Source organism: Rousettus aegyptiacus, unplaced genomic scaffold, assembly GCF_014176215.1.
Source record: "Rousettus aegyptiacus isolate mRouAeg1 unplaced genomic scaffold, mRouAeg1.p scaffold_m13_p_5, whole genome shotgun sequence".
Classification (NCBI taxonomy): domain Eukaryota; kingdom Metazoa; phylum Chordata; class Mammalia; order Chiroptera; family Pteropodidae; genus Rousettus; species Rousettus aegyptiacus.
In genome coordinates, this window is record NW_023416308.1 from 121,643,130 (window position 1) to 121,662,629 (window position 19,500).

Genomic DNA, 19,500 nt, shown 5'->3' on the forward strand with positions numbered 1-19,500 from the left:
TGTCTGTGCTTGGGGCTAGCTGGGAAACCAAGGCCCAGGTGGGGAGAGGTCAGGACGTGGTAGCCTCCCGGCCCCCTTCTGGGTCTCCACGAGCTCCTGAAATGAGGGGGACCCTTACTGAGGTCGTACCCTCCCTGTGCCTGGGGCTTGGGAGGGGTACTCTAGGCAGGCTTCCAGGAGGAAGAGGAAGAGCTGGGTGGGGGGGGACGCAACCACAGTGGAATCCCCAGTGGAATCTCCAAGGAGTCCCCCAGGCCACGGAGACTTTCCTGTCTGGTTGGGCCGGTTTGGCCTCTCCCCCCAAGCCTGTCGGCCTCGGTTTCCAGTAACTAAGCTGAACGCAGGACATCCTTGAGCGCCAGCCTTGGGCGCAAAGCGGGACATTTGGGTCCGCCCTCGGCCCTGGCTGCTGGGCGGGGCTGCACCTGTAGCTGCCGCTGGGGCTGTCGCCGCTGCGCACCTGGCCCAGGTGAGCCGCCCCGCCCCCGCGGTCGCATGAGCCCCAGGTCTTGGCAGTAGGTGAGTGGCAGGCTCGGACCCACGGGGGTGAGTGGAGGTCGCCGGCTTCCAGGAGCCTGGAGCAGGCCAGGAGCTTGGGGGGAATGTGAGGGTGCGTGCCCCGAGGAGCCTCTGGGCCGTGGCGGGCGCGGTCCTGCAGGAAGCGGCTCAGCGCCGGGCCGGCTGCCCGCGTCGCCCGGAAGCCGGAGCTGGTCTGCGTCCCGGCCCTTCGGGCCTCCCCGCTCCCCTGCCGAGGGCAGGGGCTTCCTCGTGACCTTTGCGCGGGAGAGGGAGGGAGAGAGCCGGGGCGCGCGGGGACCCCCCACCAACGTCCCACGTCCGCACCCCAGGCCGGAGGCCTCCCAGGGTGCTGGGGAGACGCGGAGAGACGCGCAGGGGCCGCGGGCCGCCGGGCGGGGACGTCGCCATTGGCGCGCGCCTGCCTGCGTGCGCGCCCCCGCCCCGGGCGCGCCCCGCCCCGCCCCCCCGCGCGCCCCGACCCCATGCGCGTCCGGGCCCGCGGGGCCACCGCACCTGGAGGGTGGGGAGCCTAGGGCCAGTCCACCCCTCGGAAGGCGGAGCGTGGGAAGTGGGGTGTGTGGCGGGGGAGAACCTGGCGTCGTGGGCCCGGGAGAGCAGGCTGGGGCCCCTCGGGCTGGGGGGCGGGCTGAGACTCGGAGGGTCTGTTCGCCAGAGTGCTTGAGCCGAGGGGGCTTTGTACTCCCCTTGGAGAGTGGGCCTGGGGGCAAGTGAGGCTGAGGATAGGCGCAAGCAGAGGGAGGGGGCGTCCAGACGCAGATGGGCACACAGCAGTGGCCAGCCTGGCAGAAGCCGTGGGGGGCTGCGGTGCTGGGCGGAGCGGGAGAGCTCAGCTCCACTTCCTGCCTGTGCTCCGGGCAGGTGGCTGACGACCAGCCCCAGGGCCCTGGTCACCTCTGGAGAGGCCATACCAGCTGCAGCTGCATCCAGCAGGCCCGGGTTCAGTGGGGAGGCTTCCCTCCCATTCTGTGGGACGGTCACCCCAGGTGGTGCTTGGGGATGCAAAGGGGTTAGCAGGGTTTGATCGGGGTGTAGGGAAGCAGATACTGCACCCAGGACGCTGAGGGCAGGGATGGGCCACTTTCTATGGGCATCGATACCAGCGACTTGTCACTGGGCCCTGAGTCCCAGGTCACTCGAGGGTGGGGCGGTGTCAGTGATAACCGGAAATGCTGGCTGCCCCCCACCTGAGCTCAGAGTCAGGAGCCTCTGCTGAAGCCCCGTTTGATTCCTTATCTGGAAAAGGGGGCACTGTGCTCCCATCCCAGCCTGAAACCAAGGTCCACATCGAGGGACCACCATGGGAGGTGGACAGGGCGAGGCCTAAAGAGCCCTGCTCAAGGTCCCATCATCGGCAGGAGTTTCCACAGGACCCCCGTCACCCTAGCAGGTCAGAGGTCAGAGGCCCATGGGCTGCTCGCTGCGGGGACATGGAGGCCCCCCTGCTTCTTTGGGTGGCACCGCGTGGGGTGTCCAGGAAGCAGACCCTCCTTGTGAGTGCAGAACAGCCCTCACGGGCAGTCTTCTTGCCAAGATGCCCTCGGGTGGCCCCAGCCTCTCTGCAGCGCCCCCACAGCCCGGGCCTGGCTTGGCCTGGGGAAATGTGGGGCCCGGGGGGCTGGCGCGGCCGGGGCGGCCAGGAAGGAGCCCTTGACTCACAGCTACAGGAAGAGCGGGGCAGGCGGGGCGAGAAGCACCAACTGCCCGCCTGCCGGGGCGGGGGTGGGTGCCTGGGTGGGGTTTAAGTTTAGGAGAGGATGTGACTGCAAGGCCAGGAAGCTACAGGAAAGTTCTGATTAAAACAAACAAAAGCCAGGTCCTCACGGTGCCCGGCGATGCATCTGAGCCGCTTCGCGCTGGGCCTGGGGCCCGGCTGAGCGGTTTGCTACCAGGCACACGTCAGTGACCTCAGTGACCAACATCCCCCCCCAGGAGGAAAGAGCCGGAACCAGGTGACTTCGTGCCCTCCCTCTTTGGCCGCACTGCCCTGCATGAGCTGTGTCTGCCTCCTCGGGCCTGAGGCCTGTCCTCGGAGGCAGGCCTGGCTGCGGGGAGCCCCGCAGCATGTGTGGAACGTCTGTGCTCGTGAGTGTGTGCTGCGTGTGCTGGGCGAGAGTGGGGGCCAGTGGGAGGCCGTGCGTGTGGCGAGGGGCATGCAGATGCTCGCGGCTGTGTGCCTGGGGCGCCGGCTGCTCCACCTCTGTGCCGCGCATGCCCGCGGTGTGTACCGGAGTGACGGAGGGGGGAGCGTGCACGTGTGCACACGGGCGACAGCGGCAGCTTCGTGCAGGTGCGTGTGGAGGGGCTGTGTGTGCCACACAGACTGCAGGGGGAGAGTGCAGGGGAGGCCTAGCCTCACGGGGCTGCGGGGGGTACGGGCCCACCGTTCCACTCTGAGCCGCACGGTGGCCCTGGGGCGGGTGGTCAGTCGAGGGTCCCTCCCGGCCCTCATTGGGAGTGGAACAGTGCTGGCGTCCGCGGGGCAGTCAGCGCGCGGTGCAGTCTGTGGCCGAAGTTACACGTTAACTCACCCTGTTCTTGTTTAACTTGCTCCCTGGGGATGGTGGCAGCCTCTGACCCACCCTGACTGACCCAGCACGAGAACAGAGAGCAAGTCCTGCCCAGGCGTCGGTCTGCACGGCTGAGGAGCCCGTGGAGCCTGGGGTGGCACCGTGCCCAGCCTGCCCGAGGAGGCCCTGGACAGACCATGGCAGGTAGAATGTCAGCGAGGGACAGGCACGGGCCCCTCTCACCTCCTGCACCTCCTGGCTCCAGGCCACCTTGCGCCTGGCTCTGCCTGCCCCTCCCCCATGCCCACCGTCTTCACCCCGTGGTGAGGTGGGCTGTGAGCCCTCATCTGCCCCAGGCCTCCAGACCAGGCTTGCAGGAGTGGGTGTTGCTTGGGGGCCGTGGCAGGGAGGTACGGGCTGCTGGGGGAACCCCACTGCCAAGGTGGCCATCTCTCCTGACTCCTGTAGTACTCCCCTTCTCGACTTTAAGAGGAGAAAGTTTGGGTCTCACGGAGGCAGGAAGGCTTGCCTGTGGCCGGCAGAGGGCCCTCGGACCCCTGGCCCCCAGCCCACGTGAAGGTGCTGGCATGCCCAGCACCCGAGTCCCCCACACCACTCCGCTCCCCCAGAAGAGGGGCAGGGCTGAGGGCTGCAGTGCCGGGCTTCTCACCTGGGGCTCCTGTCCTGGGTGGACGGTCAGCCAGGTGCTGGGCCCTGTCCGCCATGGGACTCGTGGGCAGACGTGGTATGCCCACCAAGCAACACGTGTTTTCTCCTGGCCCACAGACCACCTGCAGCCAGCGGGAGCCAGGCGACTAGAGCACGGCTAACCCACTGGGTCCTTTTTCTGCAGGTGTCTGTGACAGGGCCCCCGAATTCCTCTCTCCTTCTGGGAACCAGGTCCTGGGGCCTGCCCTGGGCAGTGTGGTCACTCTGAATTGCACAGCCCAGGTGGTCTCTGGGCCCCACTGTCCCCTGCCCTCAGTCCAGTGGCTAAAAGACGGGCTGCCACTAGGCAATGGAAGCCACTATGACATCCGTGAGGATACCTGGTAAGAGACTGGGGGGTCCAGGGTCAGCGACCATCCTGGATGTACTGGTGGCCAAGGGCCTCTCTGACCTACATCCTGGTCACACCTGAGCTAGGGAGTGACCTGGCCAGAGTGCCACTCTGAAAGCAGCCCGAGGGTCGAGGGTCGGTGACCTCAGGGACAGATGGCCCCTGTAGACAATGGCTTTGCAGACGGCCCAGGGCCACAGGTGCCTGCTGAGTCCTAAGGCCTGAATGAGGCACTGGCCATTGGGACCCAGATGCAGGATTAGGGCGACTGTCGCTAAACAGATCCACATCCCTTCTGGCTTCTGGCCCGAGGGCTGTCCAGGGAGCCCAAACCTGCAGCCTCTCTGGGTGAGTCCCAGACAGGTGGCACTCTGGGGCATCCACTCATGCTCTCGGCCCCCAGGTGAGAGGGTGGGGCTTGGTCTCCCCAGGGTCAAGGCCAACTTGTCAGAGATGCTCGTGTCCAGCGTCCTGGGGGTCAACCTGACCAGCGCCGAGGACTATGGGGCCTTCGCCTGCTCCGTCTGGAACGTCAGCTCCGCCTCCTTCACGCTTCGGATTGCTGGTGAGGGGGTTACACTGGGGCAGAGGGAGTAAGGGAGGCCTGGGGGGCAGGGCTTGGGAGCCTAGAGGGTGGTGAGTGCAGTGGCTCAGGCTGCAGCTCTGTCCTCAGGCGCAGCGGGCCACTTGGCGGCGGTACTGGCCTCACTCCTGGTCCTGCTGATCTTGCTTCTGGTGGCGCTGCTCTACGTGAAGTGTCGACTCAATGTGCTGCTCTGGTACCAAGACACGCACGGGGAGGTGGAGATGAACGGTGGGTGCGCGGATGTGTGCGGGTGGACGGGGTCAGCCATGGGGCTTCCCTGCGCTCTGCTCTGGTGGGGGGATGAGAAGGCCGCGGCACCCGGGGGCTCCAGCGCGCGCGCGTCCCAGGAGAGGGGACTCCGTGCAGCCCGGGAGGGCGTAGGGCCGGGTCGGCAGAAAGGGGGCATGGGGGCCTGTATCCTGGGGGCGGTGTTCTGGGCGGGGTCTGTATTTGGGGCCCTGTGCGCTAGTGAGGGGAAGGTTAGAGGACCCCCGGTGGATGGCCGCGCTGACCCGCCGCCGTCCCTCTGCAGACGGGAAGCTCTACGACGCCTACGTCTCCTACAGCGACAGCCCCGAAGATCGGAAGTTCGTGAACTTCATCCTGAAGCCGCAGCTGGAACGTCGTCGGGGCTACAAGCTCTTCCTGGACGACCGCGACCTCCTGCCGCGCGCAGGTACTGAGGCGCCCGCCCTTGCTGCCCGGCCCCGCCCCGCCCCGCCCCGCCCTCCCGTGGCCCCGCCCCTCCCGCCGTCGGCCACGCCCACACCGCCGGGTTCTCGCAGAGCCCTCCGCAGACCTCCTGGTGAACCTGAGCCGCTGCCGGCGCCTCATCGTGGTGCTGTCGGACGCCTTCCTGGGCCGGGCCTGGTGCAGCCACAGCTTTCGGTGGGTGTAGCGCAGGGTTTGGGGGGAGGGCCATCCGCACCCAGCTGACGGTCTCGCCCCTGCAGGGAGGGCCTGTGCCGGCTGCTGGAACTCACGCGGAGACCCATCTTCATCACCTTCGAGGCCCAGCGGCGCGACCCCGTGCACCCTGCGCTGCACTTGCTGCATCAGCACCGCCACCTGGTGACCCTGCTGCGCTGGAGGCCCGGCTCCGTGGTGCGGGCTCTGGGGTGGGTGGGGGTTCTGTGGTCTGGTGCCGGAAGGAGGGGCTTCCTTTGAGGTTCTGAGAGCCAGTGAACCGCTCTGCTAAGTGGCTGGGGGCTACCAGTGTTTGCACCCCCTGCGTGTTCACACGAGCTGACGACCCCACCCTGGCCCCTAGACACCTTCTTCCGATTTTTGGAAAGAGCTGCAGCTGGCATTGCCGCGGAAGGTACAGTACAGAGTGGCGGAGGGAGACCCTCAGACCAGGCTGCAGGATGACAAGGATCCCATGCTGATTGTACGAGGCCGCATCCCAGAGGGCGGGACCCTGGACCCGGAGCTGGACCCCGACCCCCAAGGGGACCTGGGTATGCCTGCAGGGGCCCACCGTTGACTCTGAGAAACAGCCTGGGGTGGAGGAGGGCTGCACAGGGCAGAGGAAGGGGCCCGGAAAGGGGAACAGGTGGCAAGGACTCCTCCGTGCTGTCTGTGGGTGGGCTGGACACCCCAGGGTCCCCAGCTGCCCCTTCCTGAGGCTCTTCGGCCTAAGGCCTCTGGGATCTCAGGTCACCACCCAGGAGGGTGAGCACGGAGTGAGCTCCGCAGAGGCCAGCTGTGGGCAGCCCAGCCTCAGGCCTGCTGGTACTCCCTCCCCAGGTGTCCGAGGGCCTGTCCTTGGGGAGCCATCGGCTCCAGTGCATGCAAGTGGGGTGTCGCTGGGCGAGGGCCGGGGTAGCGAGGTGGACATCTCAGACCTCGGCTCCCGCAACTACAGTGCCCGCACGGACTTCTACTGCCTGGTGTCAGAGGATGACATGTAGCCCCCGCCTCCGCAGGAACCGTAGGGTGCCAGTGACCGCTGGGAGTGGGGCCTCGAGCCCTCCCTGCCTGCGTGTGGCCCTGCGGCCCTTCGGGAAGGGGAGTGGCCCCAATGCCCCTCCTTGTGCCAGAAAATAAAGTCGTTTTAGGTCCCGCCTGGGCTTTGGCCTGTCTCCTGGGTAGTGTACCCCACACTCGTCTCAGGCTCTCCGGGACCCTCGACCACGGCTACTCAGTCACCAAATCCAGCTGTCCTCTCGACCCCTCCCTTTCTCCATCCTGAGGTAGTTCGGGCACGTCTCCTGCTGTAGCCTCCTTGGGTCTCCCTGCTAGGGGACATGCCCGCCCTAGCCCCACTCAGACCCAGACAGGACCTGGGGGGGCAGGCCCCTTAGAGGCTTCAGGTTCTGACATTGCAGAAGCCCTCTGCTGTAAAAATATTAGTGGGAATCCACAACCAGTGGCCTGGCTTGGTGAGATGGGGAAGGGGCCCAGGACTTACTAGACACCAGGCCTCAGATGGGTGGTGTGGGTCCCTGGTCAGGGCCCCCCCAGGTCTACAGGGCAGGGCAAGGAGAAGTGTCGGGTGTGTTTACCATTTGAGCACAGCCTACTAGGGCAGTCACGGCTGCCCCAGGAGCGGGCGCCATGCACGTGAATCCCCCCTCAGCCGTGTCTGTGCCTCAGGCGCCGCCGAGGCCTCTTCCATGGGCCCCATCGCCTCTACTCTTGGCCAGTTCTCCCCTTGCTGGACACTCCTGTCCCTGACTTGGGTCCCCTGACCTGGAGAGGCTTGTGCATTACCCCGGGGGCGGGTGTGGTTGTGGTTGGGGACATCCTGGCGTCCCTGGGGTCTGACCAGTCGAGGAAGCATGCAGAGTTGTGGCTGCTGTGTTCACAACCACCTTTATTGCCAGTGCTGGCTTTCCTGAGGCACTGGGCCTCAGCCACCCCCACCTCTGCCAGCATCACCCGGTCATCACCCCGCGCACCACAGCAGCCTCAAGCCCTGCCCCACTCCCTGCCCTGCAGAAGCCTAGTCCCCAGCTGTACCCCATCCCCTGTCCTCTCCCTGGTGCCCAGGCCCTTCGAAGTTGCAGCTGGGGCTCCAGTGAGCAGCCGCTGGGCACTCAGCCTTCTCCTCCAGGCTGGCCGGCAAGCAGCATGGAGCCGAGCCTGTCCCTCGGAGGCCGGGCTGAGTTGCGGTCCCCTCCTCCGGGAGGGCCTTGCCTACAGGCCCAGGAAGTCCTCCTTTCGATAGCCCTTCTGCAGTGAAAGGGGGCCGAGTGAGGTGGCATGCAGGCCTCGAGTTCCTCCCCGAGTGTCCTTCCGCGCGTCCTCCTCCAGGGCCATGCCCACCGCCCTGCCTGCCCTGGATGCGAGAACTTACCGCCCGGAAGTCGCGGTGCAGCTTGCTGTACTGCCACAGGTTGGCCAGGAGGCTGGAGGCCGCCCGGGAGGACTTCTCACTGTCGGGGCTGTGAGGCGGGGGCAGGGCTCAGCAGGGGAAAGGTACAGGCAGAAGGCGAGGTGTGGGGGGGCCGGGCTGGGATCAGGGTCAGGGGTCAGGCGGGAGTGGGGCCAGGGCCAGGCATCCGTGCAGCAGTCGGGGTCCCCACCTGTCGCGCTTCTTCTTGATGAAGACCAGCTTGCGCAGCCCGTCGAAGTACAGCAGGTCGCGGGCGGCAATGGGGCTGGCCACCACCAGGTTGTTGAGCACGGCTATGATGTTCACGAGCACGTCGGCCGGCGGGGCCTTCTCGCCCACGCTGCCCGGCAGCTTCTCAATCAGGTGACTCACCACCTTGGTGGCTGCGGGAAGCCAGGAGGTCAGTGTCAGCCCCACTCCCAGCCCCCAGGGAGTCGGTGTGCCCGTCTGTCCGCCCGGCTCCAACCGGCCAGAATAAAGACCAAGTCCAGGGCTGAGCCTGCTGGGTGGCGTGCGGGCGAGCCCGGGCTGCGGGATGCCTGACTCACACATCTCGTCCTTGTTCCTGGCGTTGCGGGACAGGTTTCGGATGAGGCCGGTCAGCGAGCGCAGCTGGTGGTGGTCAGCCGTTCGCACGCGGTCCAGCAGCGGGTTCAGGATGCGCTCCTGCTCCAGGGCCAGGCGGCTCAGCACGCCCGCCCACTGCAGGGGGGTGGGGAGGGGGGAGTTGGGAGCAGGCCCCTCGCCCTGCACCCGCAGGGCCCCTGGCGGGAGAGCTGAGGCGGGACTCGCCCCTGCGCGTCAGCCCCTGCGCATGCGCCTCTGCGCCTCCGCTGGCACCTCCCGGCCCCGCCTCTCGCCCCTGCAGAGCTGGATCCACAGCCTGAGGCCTGTCCTGCCTGGGACCCTGACCTCCGCTCCTCGCTGCCTCTCAGGCGTCCCCTGCTTTCTCGGCCTGCCTTCCTTCCTCTCACTCCGATGTTCTGGCTCATTCGGGCGGTGGCATTTGTCTCTCCGTCCCGTCCCCGACAGACCGTGCACTCCTGGAGCGCGGGCTCGCGCGCCTGTGCCTCCCGCGTCCCCCTCACCCTGCGGTCGCCGGCGGTGATGTTCTGCAGCGCGCCAGCGGCCGCCTCCGTCGTGTGCCGGTTGAGCTCACAGCGCTGGAGCAGGCGGTTGTACAGGCCCACGATCTGGGGGCTCCACAGCCACTCCTGGCCCTTGGGGTCCTTGGAGACCTCGGCGAAGGTGAGCGCGTCGGCCGTGAGGGGCAGCTGGGCGGGAGGGTGCAGAGGGTCAGCCGGGCCGAGCTGGCCCCTGCACCCGCGCGCCCCGGCCTGCGCCCACCTCTCGAAGCCGCCGACTCTGCGGCGTGAAGCAGCCCACCACCTCGCCGGGTGGCGCCCCGGCCGCGTCCCTGCGGCCCCGGCCCTCGAGCCGCTGCAGGGCCGACGGCGGCATCTCGTCGTACAGGCGGTAGGAGAGGTTCCTCAGCACGCACACGGCGTTCTCCACGCTCTGCGGAGGGCGGGCTCTGGTCAGGACGGGCGCACCTCCTGGCCCCCCGGGGCGCGGGCCGCAGCTCACCTTGTCCTCGCACTTGCCCACATCCAGGGCGTGGTTGATGTAGGCGACCAAGGCGTCCACCAGCCCGTGGCACTCGCGCATCTTTTGGCGAGTGGCCTGGGAGGCCGAGCTGAGGTTCCTGTGGATAGAGGCAGGTCAGAGACCTGCACAGAGACTCGGGGAAGAGCCCACGCCGGTCGGGCCGGAGCGCAAGGGCTGAGGTCCTTAGTGACCACCCTCCGCGCTGCCAGCTGGGCCCCGCCTCCAGGCACCTCCCGCTCCTAGTCCCTACTGGACGCTGCTGCTGGCCCTGGTCCCACTGCACTCCAAGTGTCCAAAGGAGGTTACGAATGTCCGATCGAGTCTCTGATTTTATGAGCCCTGACCCTGCAGGCCCCAGAACTGCTGAAACAAACGGGGCGGCCACATCGGGCAGGCCTGCATCTGTGCCCCGCTTGGTCTGCCCACGTCCCCAGCCCCCGGCCCTGTCAGCCAGGCCCCCCAGGCACCCGCTCTCTGCCTGGGGCCGGCATCGCGGCCTCTCCCCGCGCACCTGAGGAAGCCCGTGGCGTTGTAAAAGATCTCGGCCTCAGACGCGTTCTGCTGGATGAGGGGCGGCCCGCCGGCGCCCGAGAGGGGGCTCAGCACCAGGTCTGTGAGCTGCTCCAGCGTGTCTCGGGCCAGGCGGTCCTTCAGGTGGTCACTGGAGGACAGGTTCCACAGGATCCCTGGGGCAGGTGGGGCCGAGGCCGGGGTCAGGGGCCACCCGCCGACCCCCTCTGCCTCCTCTGGGGATGGTGGGAAAAGGCTGCAGCCCTCTCCCCGGGCCCTGCCCGGCACTTCGAGCCTCACCCAGGAGCCCCGCTGGGGACAGTGAGAGTGGGACCTGCAGGGTCACAGGGCTGCCGTCGAGCCTGGGGACACAGGCCCCGGGCCCCGGAGGCTGGCCACAAAGCCATCGTGGGGACCAAGGAGGGGGGTGGGGAGGAGGGGCAAGCGCAGAGGGGAAGGGGCAGAGGGCAGCGGCGGGGACAGCGGGGACGGCGGGGACCGGGCACCCGTGACGTTCTTGCGCAGCTCGCTGTCCTGCTCGCGCAGAGTCCGCAGCAGCTCGAAGATGCCGCTCTCCTCCACCAGGGCCAGCTTGTTGTCCGCGTTGTCGTAGATGAGGTTGCGCATGGCGCCCGTGGCGTGGCGCTGCACCTCCTGGTTGGCGTGGTTGAAGAGCTTCACCAGCCGGGGCACGGCCTGGAGGCTGCGGGCCTGCGGGCAGGGGCGCACCGCGTCAGCAGGGGGGGCGCACGCCTCGGTGTGCGCGGGTGTGTGCAGGCGTGTGGGCATGTGTGCACAGATGTGTGCAGGCATGTGGGCAGGTGTGCAGATGTATGCAGGTGTGCACAAATGTGTGTGTGCAGGCGTGAGCAGAGGCGTGCATTCATATGTAGGCATGTGCAAATGTATGCAGACCTCTCCCTGCTGCCTCTCCCCTGCAGAGGAGGCTCCGGACGGGACGGGGTCTGCCCAGTCAGCCAGGAGATCACGGAGGGGCGGCTGGGGACCAGCGGGCTGTGAGAGGAGGGGCCAGTGCGGCGGTCAGCGGGGTGGCGTGGGGCAGCACCTGTTTCTTGGCTGCAGCATCGCTGTAGCACTTGTGCTGGATGTAGGCGGCACCGAGCACCTGCAGATTGGGGTCTGAGGCCATGAGGTACTTAACTGCCGAGGGCAGGTCAATGTCATCGAAGCTGCGGAGACAGGGGTCAAGGGTAAGGCTGACCCTGGGGACAGGCCAGGGCCACGGCAGAAGCCCCTCCCTGGGCCAGGTCCAGCTCACCCGCTGCTGAGCCTCTGCAGAGTGCGGTGACCACTGAAGCTGTCCAGCCCACGCACATCCGGCAGGTGCCCAGCGTCGGCCAGGCTGAGGCTGAGGCTACGCACGGACGGCGCCCGGGCCACCGGCTCCAGGACACCCCCGGGCAGCGCCCCCGCGCCCCCGCGGCTGCGGTGGCCGCTCTGGAAGCGCTGCAGCGTCCGCATGGCGGGCGCGCGGATGGTCCGGCCGGGCGGCCCCTCAGCGGCATCCGGCCAGTCCGGGCCCCCCTGCCGGCCAGAGCTGGAGCTGGCCTGGCGCTCGTAGGCGAAGGCCCGGTAGGCGGAGGTGGCCGTGGGCTCCAGCTGCTCTGACACCACGCTGCAGTGGTCGTCCAGGCCGCCGGGCCCCAGCCTCAGCGAGTGCAGGGACAAGGTGTCGTAGTCCATCCGGCTGCCCGCCCCGCCACGCTCATGGTAGGACACGGGCCGGGGGGGCATGGCTGTGGCGGGCTGGGCGCCCCCGTACCCTGCCGCCCCAAACGTGCTGCCCCCATTGTGGGCAGAGCTCAGCCTCCGACTGGAGCTCAGGTCCATGGCCGAGCGGGAGGACCAGGAGGCTGGGCCGTAGGCGGGCTTGGCGATGGGCCGGAAGGTCTGCGGGCAGGGCGGGAGGGCAGTGAGGGGGCTGCGGGGCCCCCACCTTTCCCACCGCCTCCCCGACATGACCCCAGAGCTCAGACTCTCCCCGCTGGAGCGAGTATCACTCACCGAGGTGCTGTCCCCACTCGGGCCCTGGGAGCGTGAGCTGAAACCCGTCTGCAGGGTGTGGTACTGGCCCCAGGACGTGCCTACGGGCAGGGACAGTGGTAGCCTGGCCGGGGCCAATGGCACAGCACGGGCCTCCTGTCCGCCCCCCGCCCCCGGCACGGGGCCCGGCCACAGCCTCGTCCACCTCCTCTGACGTCAGCCCTGGTGGCCCCTCTCCCCCAGCCGCCTGCTCCTCTCGCTGTGCCAGGGCCAGACGTGTCCATCGCCGTGGCCTCCCGGGCCCCTGGGGAGTGCCATCCTGCACCAGCTCTCCGGGCCCCGCCAGGGCACAGTGCCTGGGCCTTCCTCCAGGAAGCCACACTGACCTGCGATCCCCTCCTGTGCTGTGGTCACACTGGAGTGAAGCTTTGCTCACTGAGGCCACAGTGTGCCCTGAAGGCGGTCCCCTGTCCCACCTGGCAGAGCCACACCCACCCCATCCAGCCACACACACACACACACACACACACACGGAGGGCCACGCGCCTGCCTGATCTGCGGAGAGTGGACAGACGGCCGGGTGGAGGACAGAGGATGGCTCTGCTTGGCTGAAGGGTGCGGGGTGAAGTGGACGGAAGGCCCCAGCCTCTGCCTCAGCCCCATTGGGTTAACGAGGCTTCTGGGCAGGGCTGTTAACCCTTTGACGCTCATGAGGCTTAGCCTGGGAGGCACACCCCAGCCTGGGGACCTTACCCCCACCCCAAATTATAATCCTCCTCCCCTAATTGGCAGGTAGCCACGGTGGTAATTAAGCCCTTTCTGCTCCATTCTCCATCCCGTGACCCCTAGGCACCAACCAGGCCACCGGCAAGGCCATGACCCAGGCAGGGGGGACCCAGGCTGCCCGGTGGCCCCTACGCAGGCCGACCCTCCCGTGAACCCCTGCGGACTCATGCACGCACACGCACACATGCTCACATTCGCACGGCCTACACGCACGTGCAGGCACACCACCGTGGAGCCAGGATCCCCGCGGGGCGGTCTGCCCGGCACCGAGGGGCCCCGCCCCGCCCACAGGCCTCACAGACACTATGTGGGCCGCTGCAGCTGCCCTGTGATTCCACAGGGGACCTGGTCAGCTGGGCAGGAGGCGGCTCAGGCCCAGGATTCCCAGACCCCGCCCTCGCGTCTCCTCTGCTCTTTCCCATGGGCTGTGGGGTGGGGAGGGGTGCCGGGGCCTGGGCGTCTGTGTCTCACTGGGACTGGCGGGTGTGTCTGCATGTCCCCGGGACCATGTGTGAGCCCGTGGCCCAGGGGACTGTCCGTGTGCATGTTCCGGTTGGCAGCCGGAGATGGGCCTGGCTGGCCCGCCACGTGCTGACCGTCCTGCCGGCCTCCACGGGGGTCTCTGGGCTGAGGGTACAGGTGGGGCCCAGGCAGGCGGGTGAAGGGGACGCGGGGTCCCCGTGGGGTGGTAGGAGGCCCCACCCATGGCCTGCCCCACACCCAGGGCGGGGTGGGTGACTCAGTGCAGGCCTGTGAGTCAGGGAGCAGGGCCCAGGGCAGCCGCACCGCGGCCTCTGGTCCGAGCACCATCGCGCCCGCCGACGCCATCTCTGCCCGCCACCACCCTCCCCACCGTCCGCCGCCCACCCCGCCGGCATCTGCCTACCTCTGGCCACCCCAGCGACTGTCCCCGGCTCGGCTGTCCCATTGTGCCTCTGCTGCTGGCCCAGCTGCAGGAGGCGGGCGCGGACCTGCTCCTGGACGCGGGCAGCTCTCAGCCGCTCAGCCTCCGGCCCCTGCGTGCCCCGGCGGTCCAGCTGCAAGTCCGAGGGCAGCGCCAGGGAGCACACGCCGGCCTCCGGCTGCAGGGCCGACAGCAGGAAGTTGCTGTCCTGCATGGCGGCAGGCGCGCGGGGCCGGGTCCACCTAGCCCGGGCCGCTGCCGCTGCCTCCAGCCTGCAGTCTTCACTGTCTCGACTGCGGGGCCCCGTCCCCAAAGTCCCCTCCCTGCTGGCCTCACCCAGGGCCTCCAGGAGACAGCTGCCGGCCCAGCCCTGAGCTTGGCGGGCGGGAGGCGGGGACACCTGGGCCAGGTAGGAGGGAGGGGCCGTGGCCTGCTTAAGGTGGAATTTGGGCAGACGAACAGGCCCTGCTTGGCCCAGGTCCTGGCCTGGCTGCCCCTCCTCCCAGCTACCAGGACAGGGCAGCAGGGGTCCTGGGCCTGTCTGGGTTCCCAGCCTGCAGAGGCCACACCAACTCTATGGAATGGGGGCAGTGGGGGCGGAGGAGGAGGAGTGGGCTAAGCAGGCCCTACTGCCCTACTCTGAGCCACCTTCAGGAGTCTGAAGGGGAGGGCCTCCCCTTCTCTGGGGCCTGGGGGCTCTAGGCAGCTCCAGGACCCCAGCCAGGAAGCTTGGGTGAAGCCTCGGCCTGTGTGTCAGCATGAACGGCCACTCTTGAGGGTCAGGGGTCAGTGCTAAGGGTCAAGGTCAAGGATAAAGGGCTTAGGGTGGACCCAGAAGCCTGCTGGTAGATCAGCTCGCCCCTCAGGGTATGGCCGCCAGACCTCCATCCTGCAGACCCAGAGGTCGCCTCCAGCCCCGCCCCCACCCCCGCAGAGGCCTGGGAAGGCTGCCTCAGCCCTCTCTGGCGCCCCTCCCGGCTCCTGCCCCCCAGGCTTTGGTGGGGGGAGCCCGTCCTGACACGTGAGTCAGGCTCAGCCCGGCTTATGCTGGGAAGGACAGGCGGGGCTGCCCCAGGGGGCTGACTCAGGGGCCCTCCTCCCAAGCTGGTGCTGGAGCTGAGTTTTCAGGGAAGAGCCCAGAAGTCCGGAGAGTGGGAATGAGGGTTGTGTGTGGGGGGGGGGGGCGAGGCCCCACCTCGGGGGACTCTCCCCCAAAGCCTTCCATTGCCCCTCCCTCATCCAGCTGGACCAGCAGGCCTGGGGAGGCCTGGCGTGGATCCAGGAGAGGCCCCTGGTAGACTGAGTCGGGGTGATGGGTGAGGCCAGGAGGGCTGGAGGGGTAGGGGCCTCACAGACCTCCTGGGCTCCCCTAGGAGAGTCACCTGTGGGCCACCCTAACAGTCTGCTCACCCCAGAGCCTGCCTCTGGCCCTCTCTCCTGTGTGGCCTATACCCGCCCCCCCTCCCCCCGCCCCGCAACATCTGCCTTGATCAACAATCAGTCCGGACAGAAACTACGTGGTCCCAGATGGGGTTGGTGGCTGGGGGCAGAGGCGGATGGGGGCGAGGTCAGTGTGGGAGAAGGTGGCTGGGGACAGCGGCTGTCAGTGGGGGGGGGGGGTTAGCGGGACCCTGGAGAGGTCGGGTGAAGCCTGGGAAGGCCTCTGGGCTGGAGGGGTGGGGGACCTACCCTGCTGGCGATGGGGACACCGAGGGCCCCCAGGCCCATCCTGGAGGCTGCTGCCGGCTCAGGGGTCCTGGGCTCCATCCCGGGCCCAGCAAGTCTGTCCAGGGAGGCGGCCGTGCGGGCAGGACTGTGGGGGCACCGGGGGCGGGCTGGGAACACCCAGCTCATCAGACCGGTCGCGTCCTTGGGAGACGGGTTTTGTGTGGAAAAATCCCGGGAGACAAGTTTGTGCGGCGCCGGGTGAGCCTGGAGGCGCCCAGGCTCATGCTTGGCACGGGCCTGGGGCCCGCCCTTCGCGGGGGCCCACCTGGGCCCCTGGAGGCCGGCCCGGCACATGGCTGGGGGCAGGCAGCAGGCAAGGGTCTGATGGGCTTGTGCGGAGGCCCTGGGGAGGGGGCTTTGGTGGGGTCGCAGCTATGGGAGGAGAGGAGGCCCGGGCAGGGGACGGTTTTCAGCAGCCTGCAGGGTCCCTAGGGCCAGTTGTGGAGCTTCCCTCTCCTCTTGGCAGGGAGGGCTGCAGGTGTCCCAGAGCTGTGACCAGCCTCCCTGAGGACGTGTGGACCCCTCCCCACTGTGGGCCTCCCACCTCTGCAGCTCGGTGTCCCAGGTAGACCAGGGCCAGGGAGACCAGCTACACGGTCTGGGCCCCAGGCTTAGAGCCTGCCCAGCCCCTGGACCAACCTTCTGCGTGGTCCTCCCCTCCAGGCCCCGGGGTGTGAGACTCAGCAAGGCTCGGAGGTGGGCTTCCAGAGGAGCTGCGTCCGCCCGAGAGGCGGGAGTGAAGATTCACTCCGAGGGCCTGGAAACAGACCAAAGGGCCCTCTGTGTGGCAGGACCTAGAAATCTGCATTTAACCCCCCGGCCTCCCCCACCCCCCCTGGCTCTGACGCACCGTCAGGGTGAGAACCTGGAACCCCAGGGCCATGAAGGGTGAGTGGGGGGTGGGCGCTGGGGGGCAGACCCGGAACTCTGCCCCGGGGAGTCCCCAGAAGGGCTCTGGAGGCCTGAGGGGGCGAGTTAACATTCACACCTCTCCATCCGTGTGGGCGTGAAGGGTGGGCGGGGCGCACACTGGAGGAGGGCGCCCCCAAGCGGCTGTTTCAAAAGTCTCTGAAAGAGGGATTGGGGATAAAGAGCAGGGGCTGGGCGGCCCCAGGACCGAGGGCCAGAGCCGGGGGAGGATGGAAGGGGGATCCCGAACCTGGCTTTGGTGACCAGGAGCCTGGGGGAGTTATTAGGCGCAGAAGATGGGAAGACAACCTTGAAGACATCCACAGCAAAATAATATTCAAAACAGCTTTCGGGAGCATGCGGGCGCACGGAGGGGTTAGGTAGCCGCTCGGGGGCCACACAGCCTGCAGGTGCGGGGTCGCGTCGCCGCGGCGCTCTCGCCGGGGGGCCCCCCGGAGGAGCAGGACCGCGGCCTCTCGCCCGACTCCGGCCCCCGCGCATCCGGGCGCTCCCTGCCGCGCCCGCGCCCTCTCGATCTTCCAACGCCCGGTGGCCTCGGCTCCCGCCAAGTGCGGCCCGGCAGACTTGCCCACCTCCTCCACGGAGCCTACCGGGATTTGCGCCATAGGCTCCCGCCCATAATCCTCGGGGACCCTGGGCGGGACACACGGGACCTGGCCTCCTCTGCGCCCCCACCTCCCGCCTTGAGACTTTGGCTTGGAAAGCAGCTGAGGGGTGCGCGTCCCAGTCGCCCGGAGCGGGCGAGGCACCCTTCATCCCCACTCCCGCTGCCCCCCGCGCCCCCCGCCCCGCGCAGTCGTCCCGTAGGTTCGTCGAATGCCGATGGGCTCTTCCCGGTCAGGGCGACCCCCGCGGAGGCGAGGCGCCCCCGGCAGATGCGGCGCGGCGCGGGGCGGCGGACGCGCTGGCCTCTGAGCCGCTTTCGCGGCGCCCCGCGCGGGGAGGGGGGGCCTGGCGGAGCCCCCGAGGGGGACCCGCACGGGCAGGGCGCGGCCGGCGCCGGCGCGGGGGTCCCGGGCTGCCGGCGGGCGTGACCCGCGCCAGCCTCCGTCGGGACAAGGGGTGAGCACGCCGGGACGGCGTGCGGGGCGCGCGCGGCGGCGCGAGCAGCGGCCCGCGGCGAGTCCCGTCCCCGGCGGCGGGAGAGCGGCCCCCCCCTCGTCGCACGCCTGCGCGGGGGGCGCGCGGGGGCGCCCGCGTGCCGGGCGGGGTGCGGGGCGCCGCGTCGCAGGAGCCCGGGAGCGCGGATGGGGAAACCGAGGCTCCGCGAGTCCCAGCCCCCGCCGCCGTGCGTGTCGGAAGCGGTTTAACCCGTGCGGTGCCGCGGGCCCCCGGGCCGGGACACGCCCGCTGCCCGGGACGATGCCGGGTTCCACGCGGGGCTCTCGCTTCCGCCCCTCAGGACCCCGCGTTTCGCTGGCCCGCGCAGGGGGCGGCGGGGGGCCGCCGCGCACGCCACGCGCCCACGCGCTCTTCACCCGCGAGGCCTGGCGACCTCACGTGCACGTGTCCTGGCGACAGTGTCTCGGGCCAGGCGTTCTGGCCGGCGCGCGCTTCGGGCACGTCTCCCTCGGGTGCGGGTCTCCCGGCCCGCCTCGCGTCCCGGACTGGGTTTCCAACAAGGGCCGTTCTTACCTGTGAAATTCCTAAAGGGGCTTTTTTATTTTGCTCTTCTGTCCCCCACACCCAAGTGTTGGCAGATAATTTCCATTTCCTTTGTTTTTTACCATTGATCTTTAAGAAGTCTTTACTTTTTTAGAGCAGTTTTAGGTGCACAACAAATTTAAGAGGACGGTGCAGAGATTGCCCTGTCCCCCAACCCTCCCGGCCACAGGCACAGCCTCCCGCACTACCAACACCCCCCACAAGACGGCGCCGTTGTCACAACGATGAGCTGCACTGAGCCTTCATCTCACCCGGAGTCCAGTCTGCGCCAGGGTCTTCGTGCTGGTTTGGGCAAGTGTACTCCCCACTCTAGCGCCACACAGAGCAGTTTCACTGTGCTACGGATCCTCTGCGCCCCGCCTGTTCGCCTCTCCCTCCCTCCCCTCTGCCAGCCGCCGACGCTTTACTGTCCCCATAGTTCTGCCTTTTCTAGAATGTCCCATACTTGGAACCACAGAGTCTGCAGTCGTTCCAGATCGGCTTCTCTCACTTAATCACATGCCCTTCTGGTTCCTACGTGGCTCTTCATGGCTCATAGCTTGGAATAATATTCCTCGTCTGGAGGGACAACGGTTTGTCTATCACCTGCTGAAAGACATCTAGGCGACTTCCCAGTTTGGGCAATTACGAGTAAAGCTGCTCTAAATATCCGTCTGCAGGCTTTCGTGTGGACTTAAGTTTTCAGCTCCTTTGGGTAAATACCAAGGAGCATAGTTGCTGACTCACATAACGCAGTATGTTTAGTTTTGCGAAAACTTGCCAAACCGTCTTCCATGCTGCCTGTACCATTTTTGGGTTCCCACCAGCGGCGAGTGAGATTCCTGAGGCTCCATGTCCTGGTCAGCACTGGGTGGCGTCAGTGCTCCGGATTCTGGCCGATCTAATGGGGGGGGCGGGGGGAGGGGCTCGCTGTGGGTTCAGCGTGCGTTTCCCTCACGATGGGCAGCCGTGGCCTGAGGAGCGTCTTTTAACAGGCTTATTGGGCATCTGTATGTCTTTTTTGGTGAAGTGTCTGTTATGGTCTTTGGCCCATTTTTAAAATGAGTTATTTGTTTTCTTATTGTTGAGTTTTAAGTGCTATTTCTGTATTTTGGGTAACACTTCTTTATCAGATGCGTCTTTTGCAAGTATTTTCTCCCAGGCCGTGGCTTGTCTTCCCATCCTCTCCTGATTTTGTTTTATTTTGCTATTGACTTAGTCATTTTTCCTGTCCTCTCATTCTCTGGACATGCTCTTCCGCAGAGGAGAGGTTTGCAGTTCCGCGGAGTCCAGCTGGCCGGTCATCTTCCGCGAGCGCGCCTGTGGCACCCCAGTGCTCCCCCTCGCCGTGGC

General features: G+C 67.6%; 2 protein-coding genes across 8 annotated transcripts; one reads left to right on the forward strand and one right to left on the reverse strand.

Annotated features, from left to right (window-relative positions):
- The first annotated feature begins 448 nt into the window (after positions 1–448).
- On the forward strand, positions 449–6,761 carry SIGIRR (single Ig and TIR domain containing). Of its 6 annotated transcripts, none has more exons than XM_036221266.1 (10): positions 449–519; positions 3,108–3,251; positions 3,901–4,099; positions 4,539–4,672; positions 4,781–4,921; positions 5,226–5,369; positions 5,479–5,581; positions 5,647–5,797; positions 5,964–6,153; positions 6,561–6,761. In XM_036221266.1, exons 2-10 carry the CDS (start codon positions 3,245–3,247, stop codon positions 6,740–6,742), a joined length of 1,251 nt encoding a protein of 416 aa, XP_036077159.1. In that variant the 5' UTR covers positions 449–519; positions 3,108–3,244; the 3' UTR covers positions 6,743–6,761. The 6 variants fall into 6 exon arrangements, with proteins under 6 accessions (XP_036077159.1, XP_036077161.1, XP_036077157.1 ...); XM_036221264.1 differs by lacking the exon at positions 449–519 and adding an exon at positions 2,278–2,827; XM_036221265.1 differs by lacking the exon at positions 449–519 and adding an exon at positions 2,278–2,622.
- Positions 6,762–7,491: 730 nt separating this feature from the next.
- PKP3 (plakophilin 3) lies at positions 7,492–14,692 on the reverse strand. Of its 2 annotated transcripts, XM_016137921.2 has the most exons (13): positions 13,828–14,692; positions 12,177–12,256; positions 11,431–12,062; positions 11,218–11,341; positions 10,658–10,862; positions 10,153–10,327; positions 9,621–9,738; positions 9,381–9,551; positions 9,122–9,307; positions 8,582–8,735; positions 8,224–8,416; positions 7,995–8,082; positions 7,492–7,870 (listed from the first exon to the last, which is right to left on the reverse strand). In XM_016137921.2, the coding sequence occupies exons 1-13, from the start codon at positions 14,057–14,059 to the stop codon at positions 7,835–7,837; spliced, it is 2,394 nt and encodes a 797-aa protein (XP_015993407.2). In that variant the 5' UTR covers positions 14,060–14,692; the 3' UTR covers positions 7,492–7,834. The 2 variants fall into 2 exon arrangements, with proteins under 2 accessions (XP_015993407.2, XP_015993399.2); XM_016137913.2 differs by having other exon boundaries at positions 7,492–8,082.
- Positions 14,693–19,500: the final 4,808 nt, after the last annotated feature.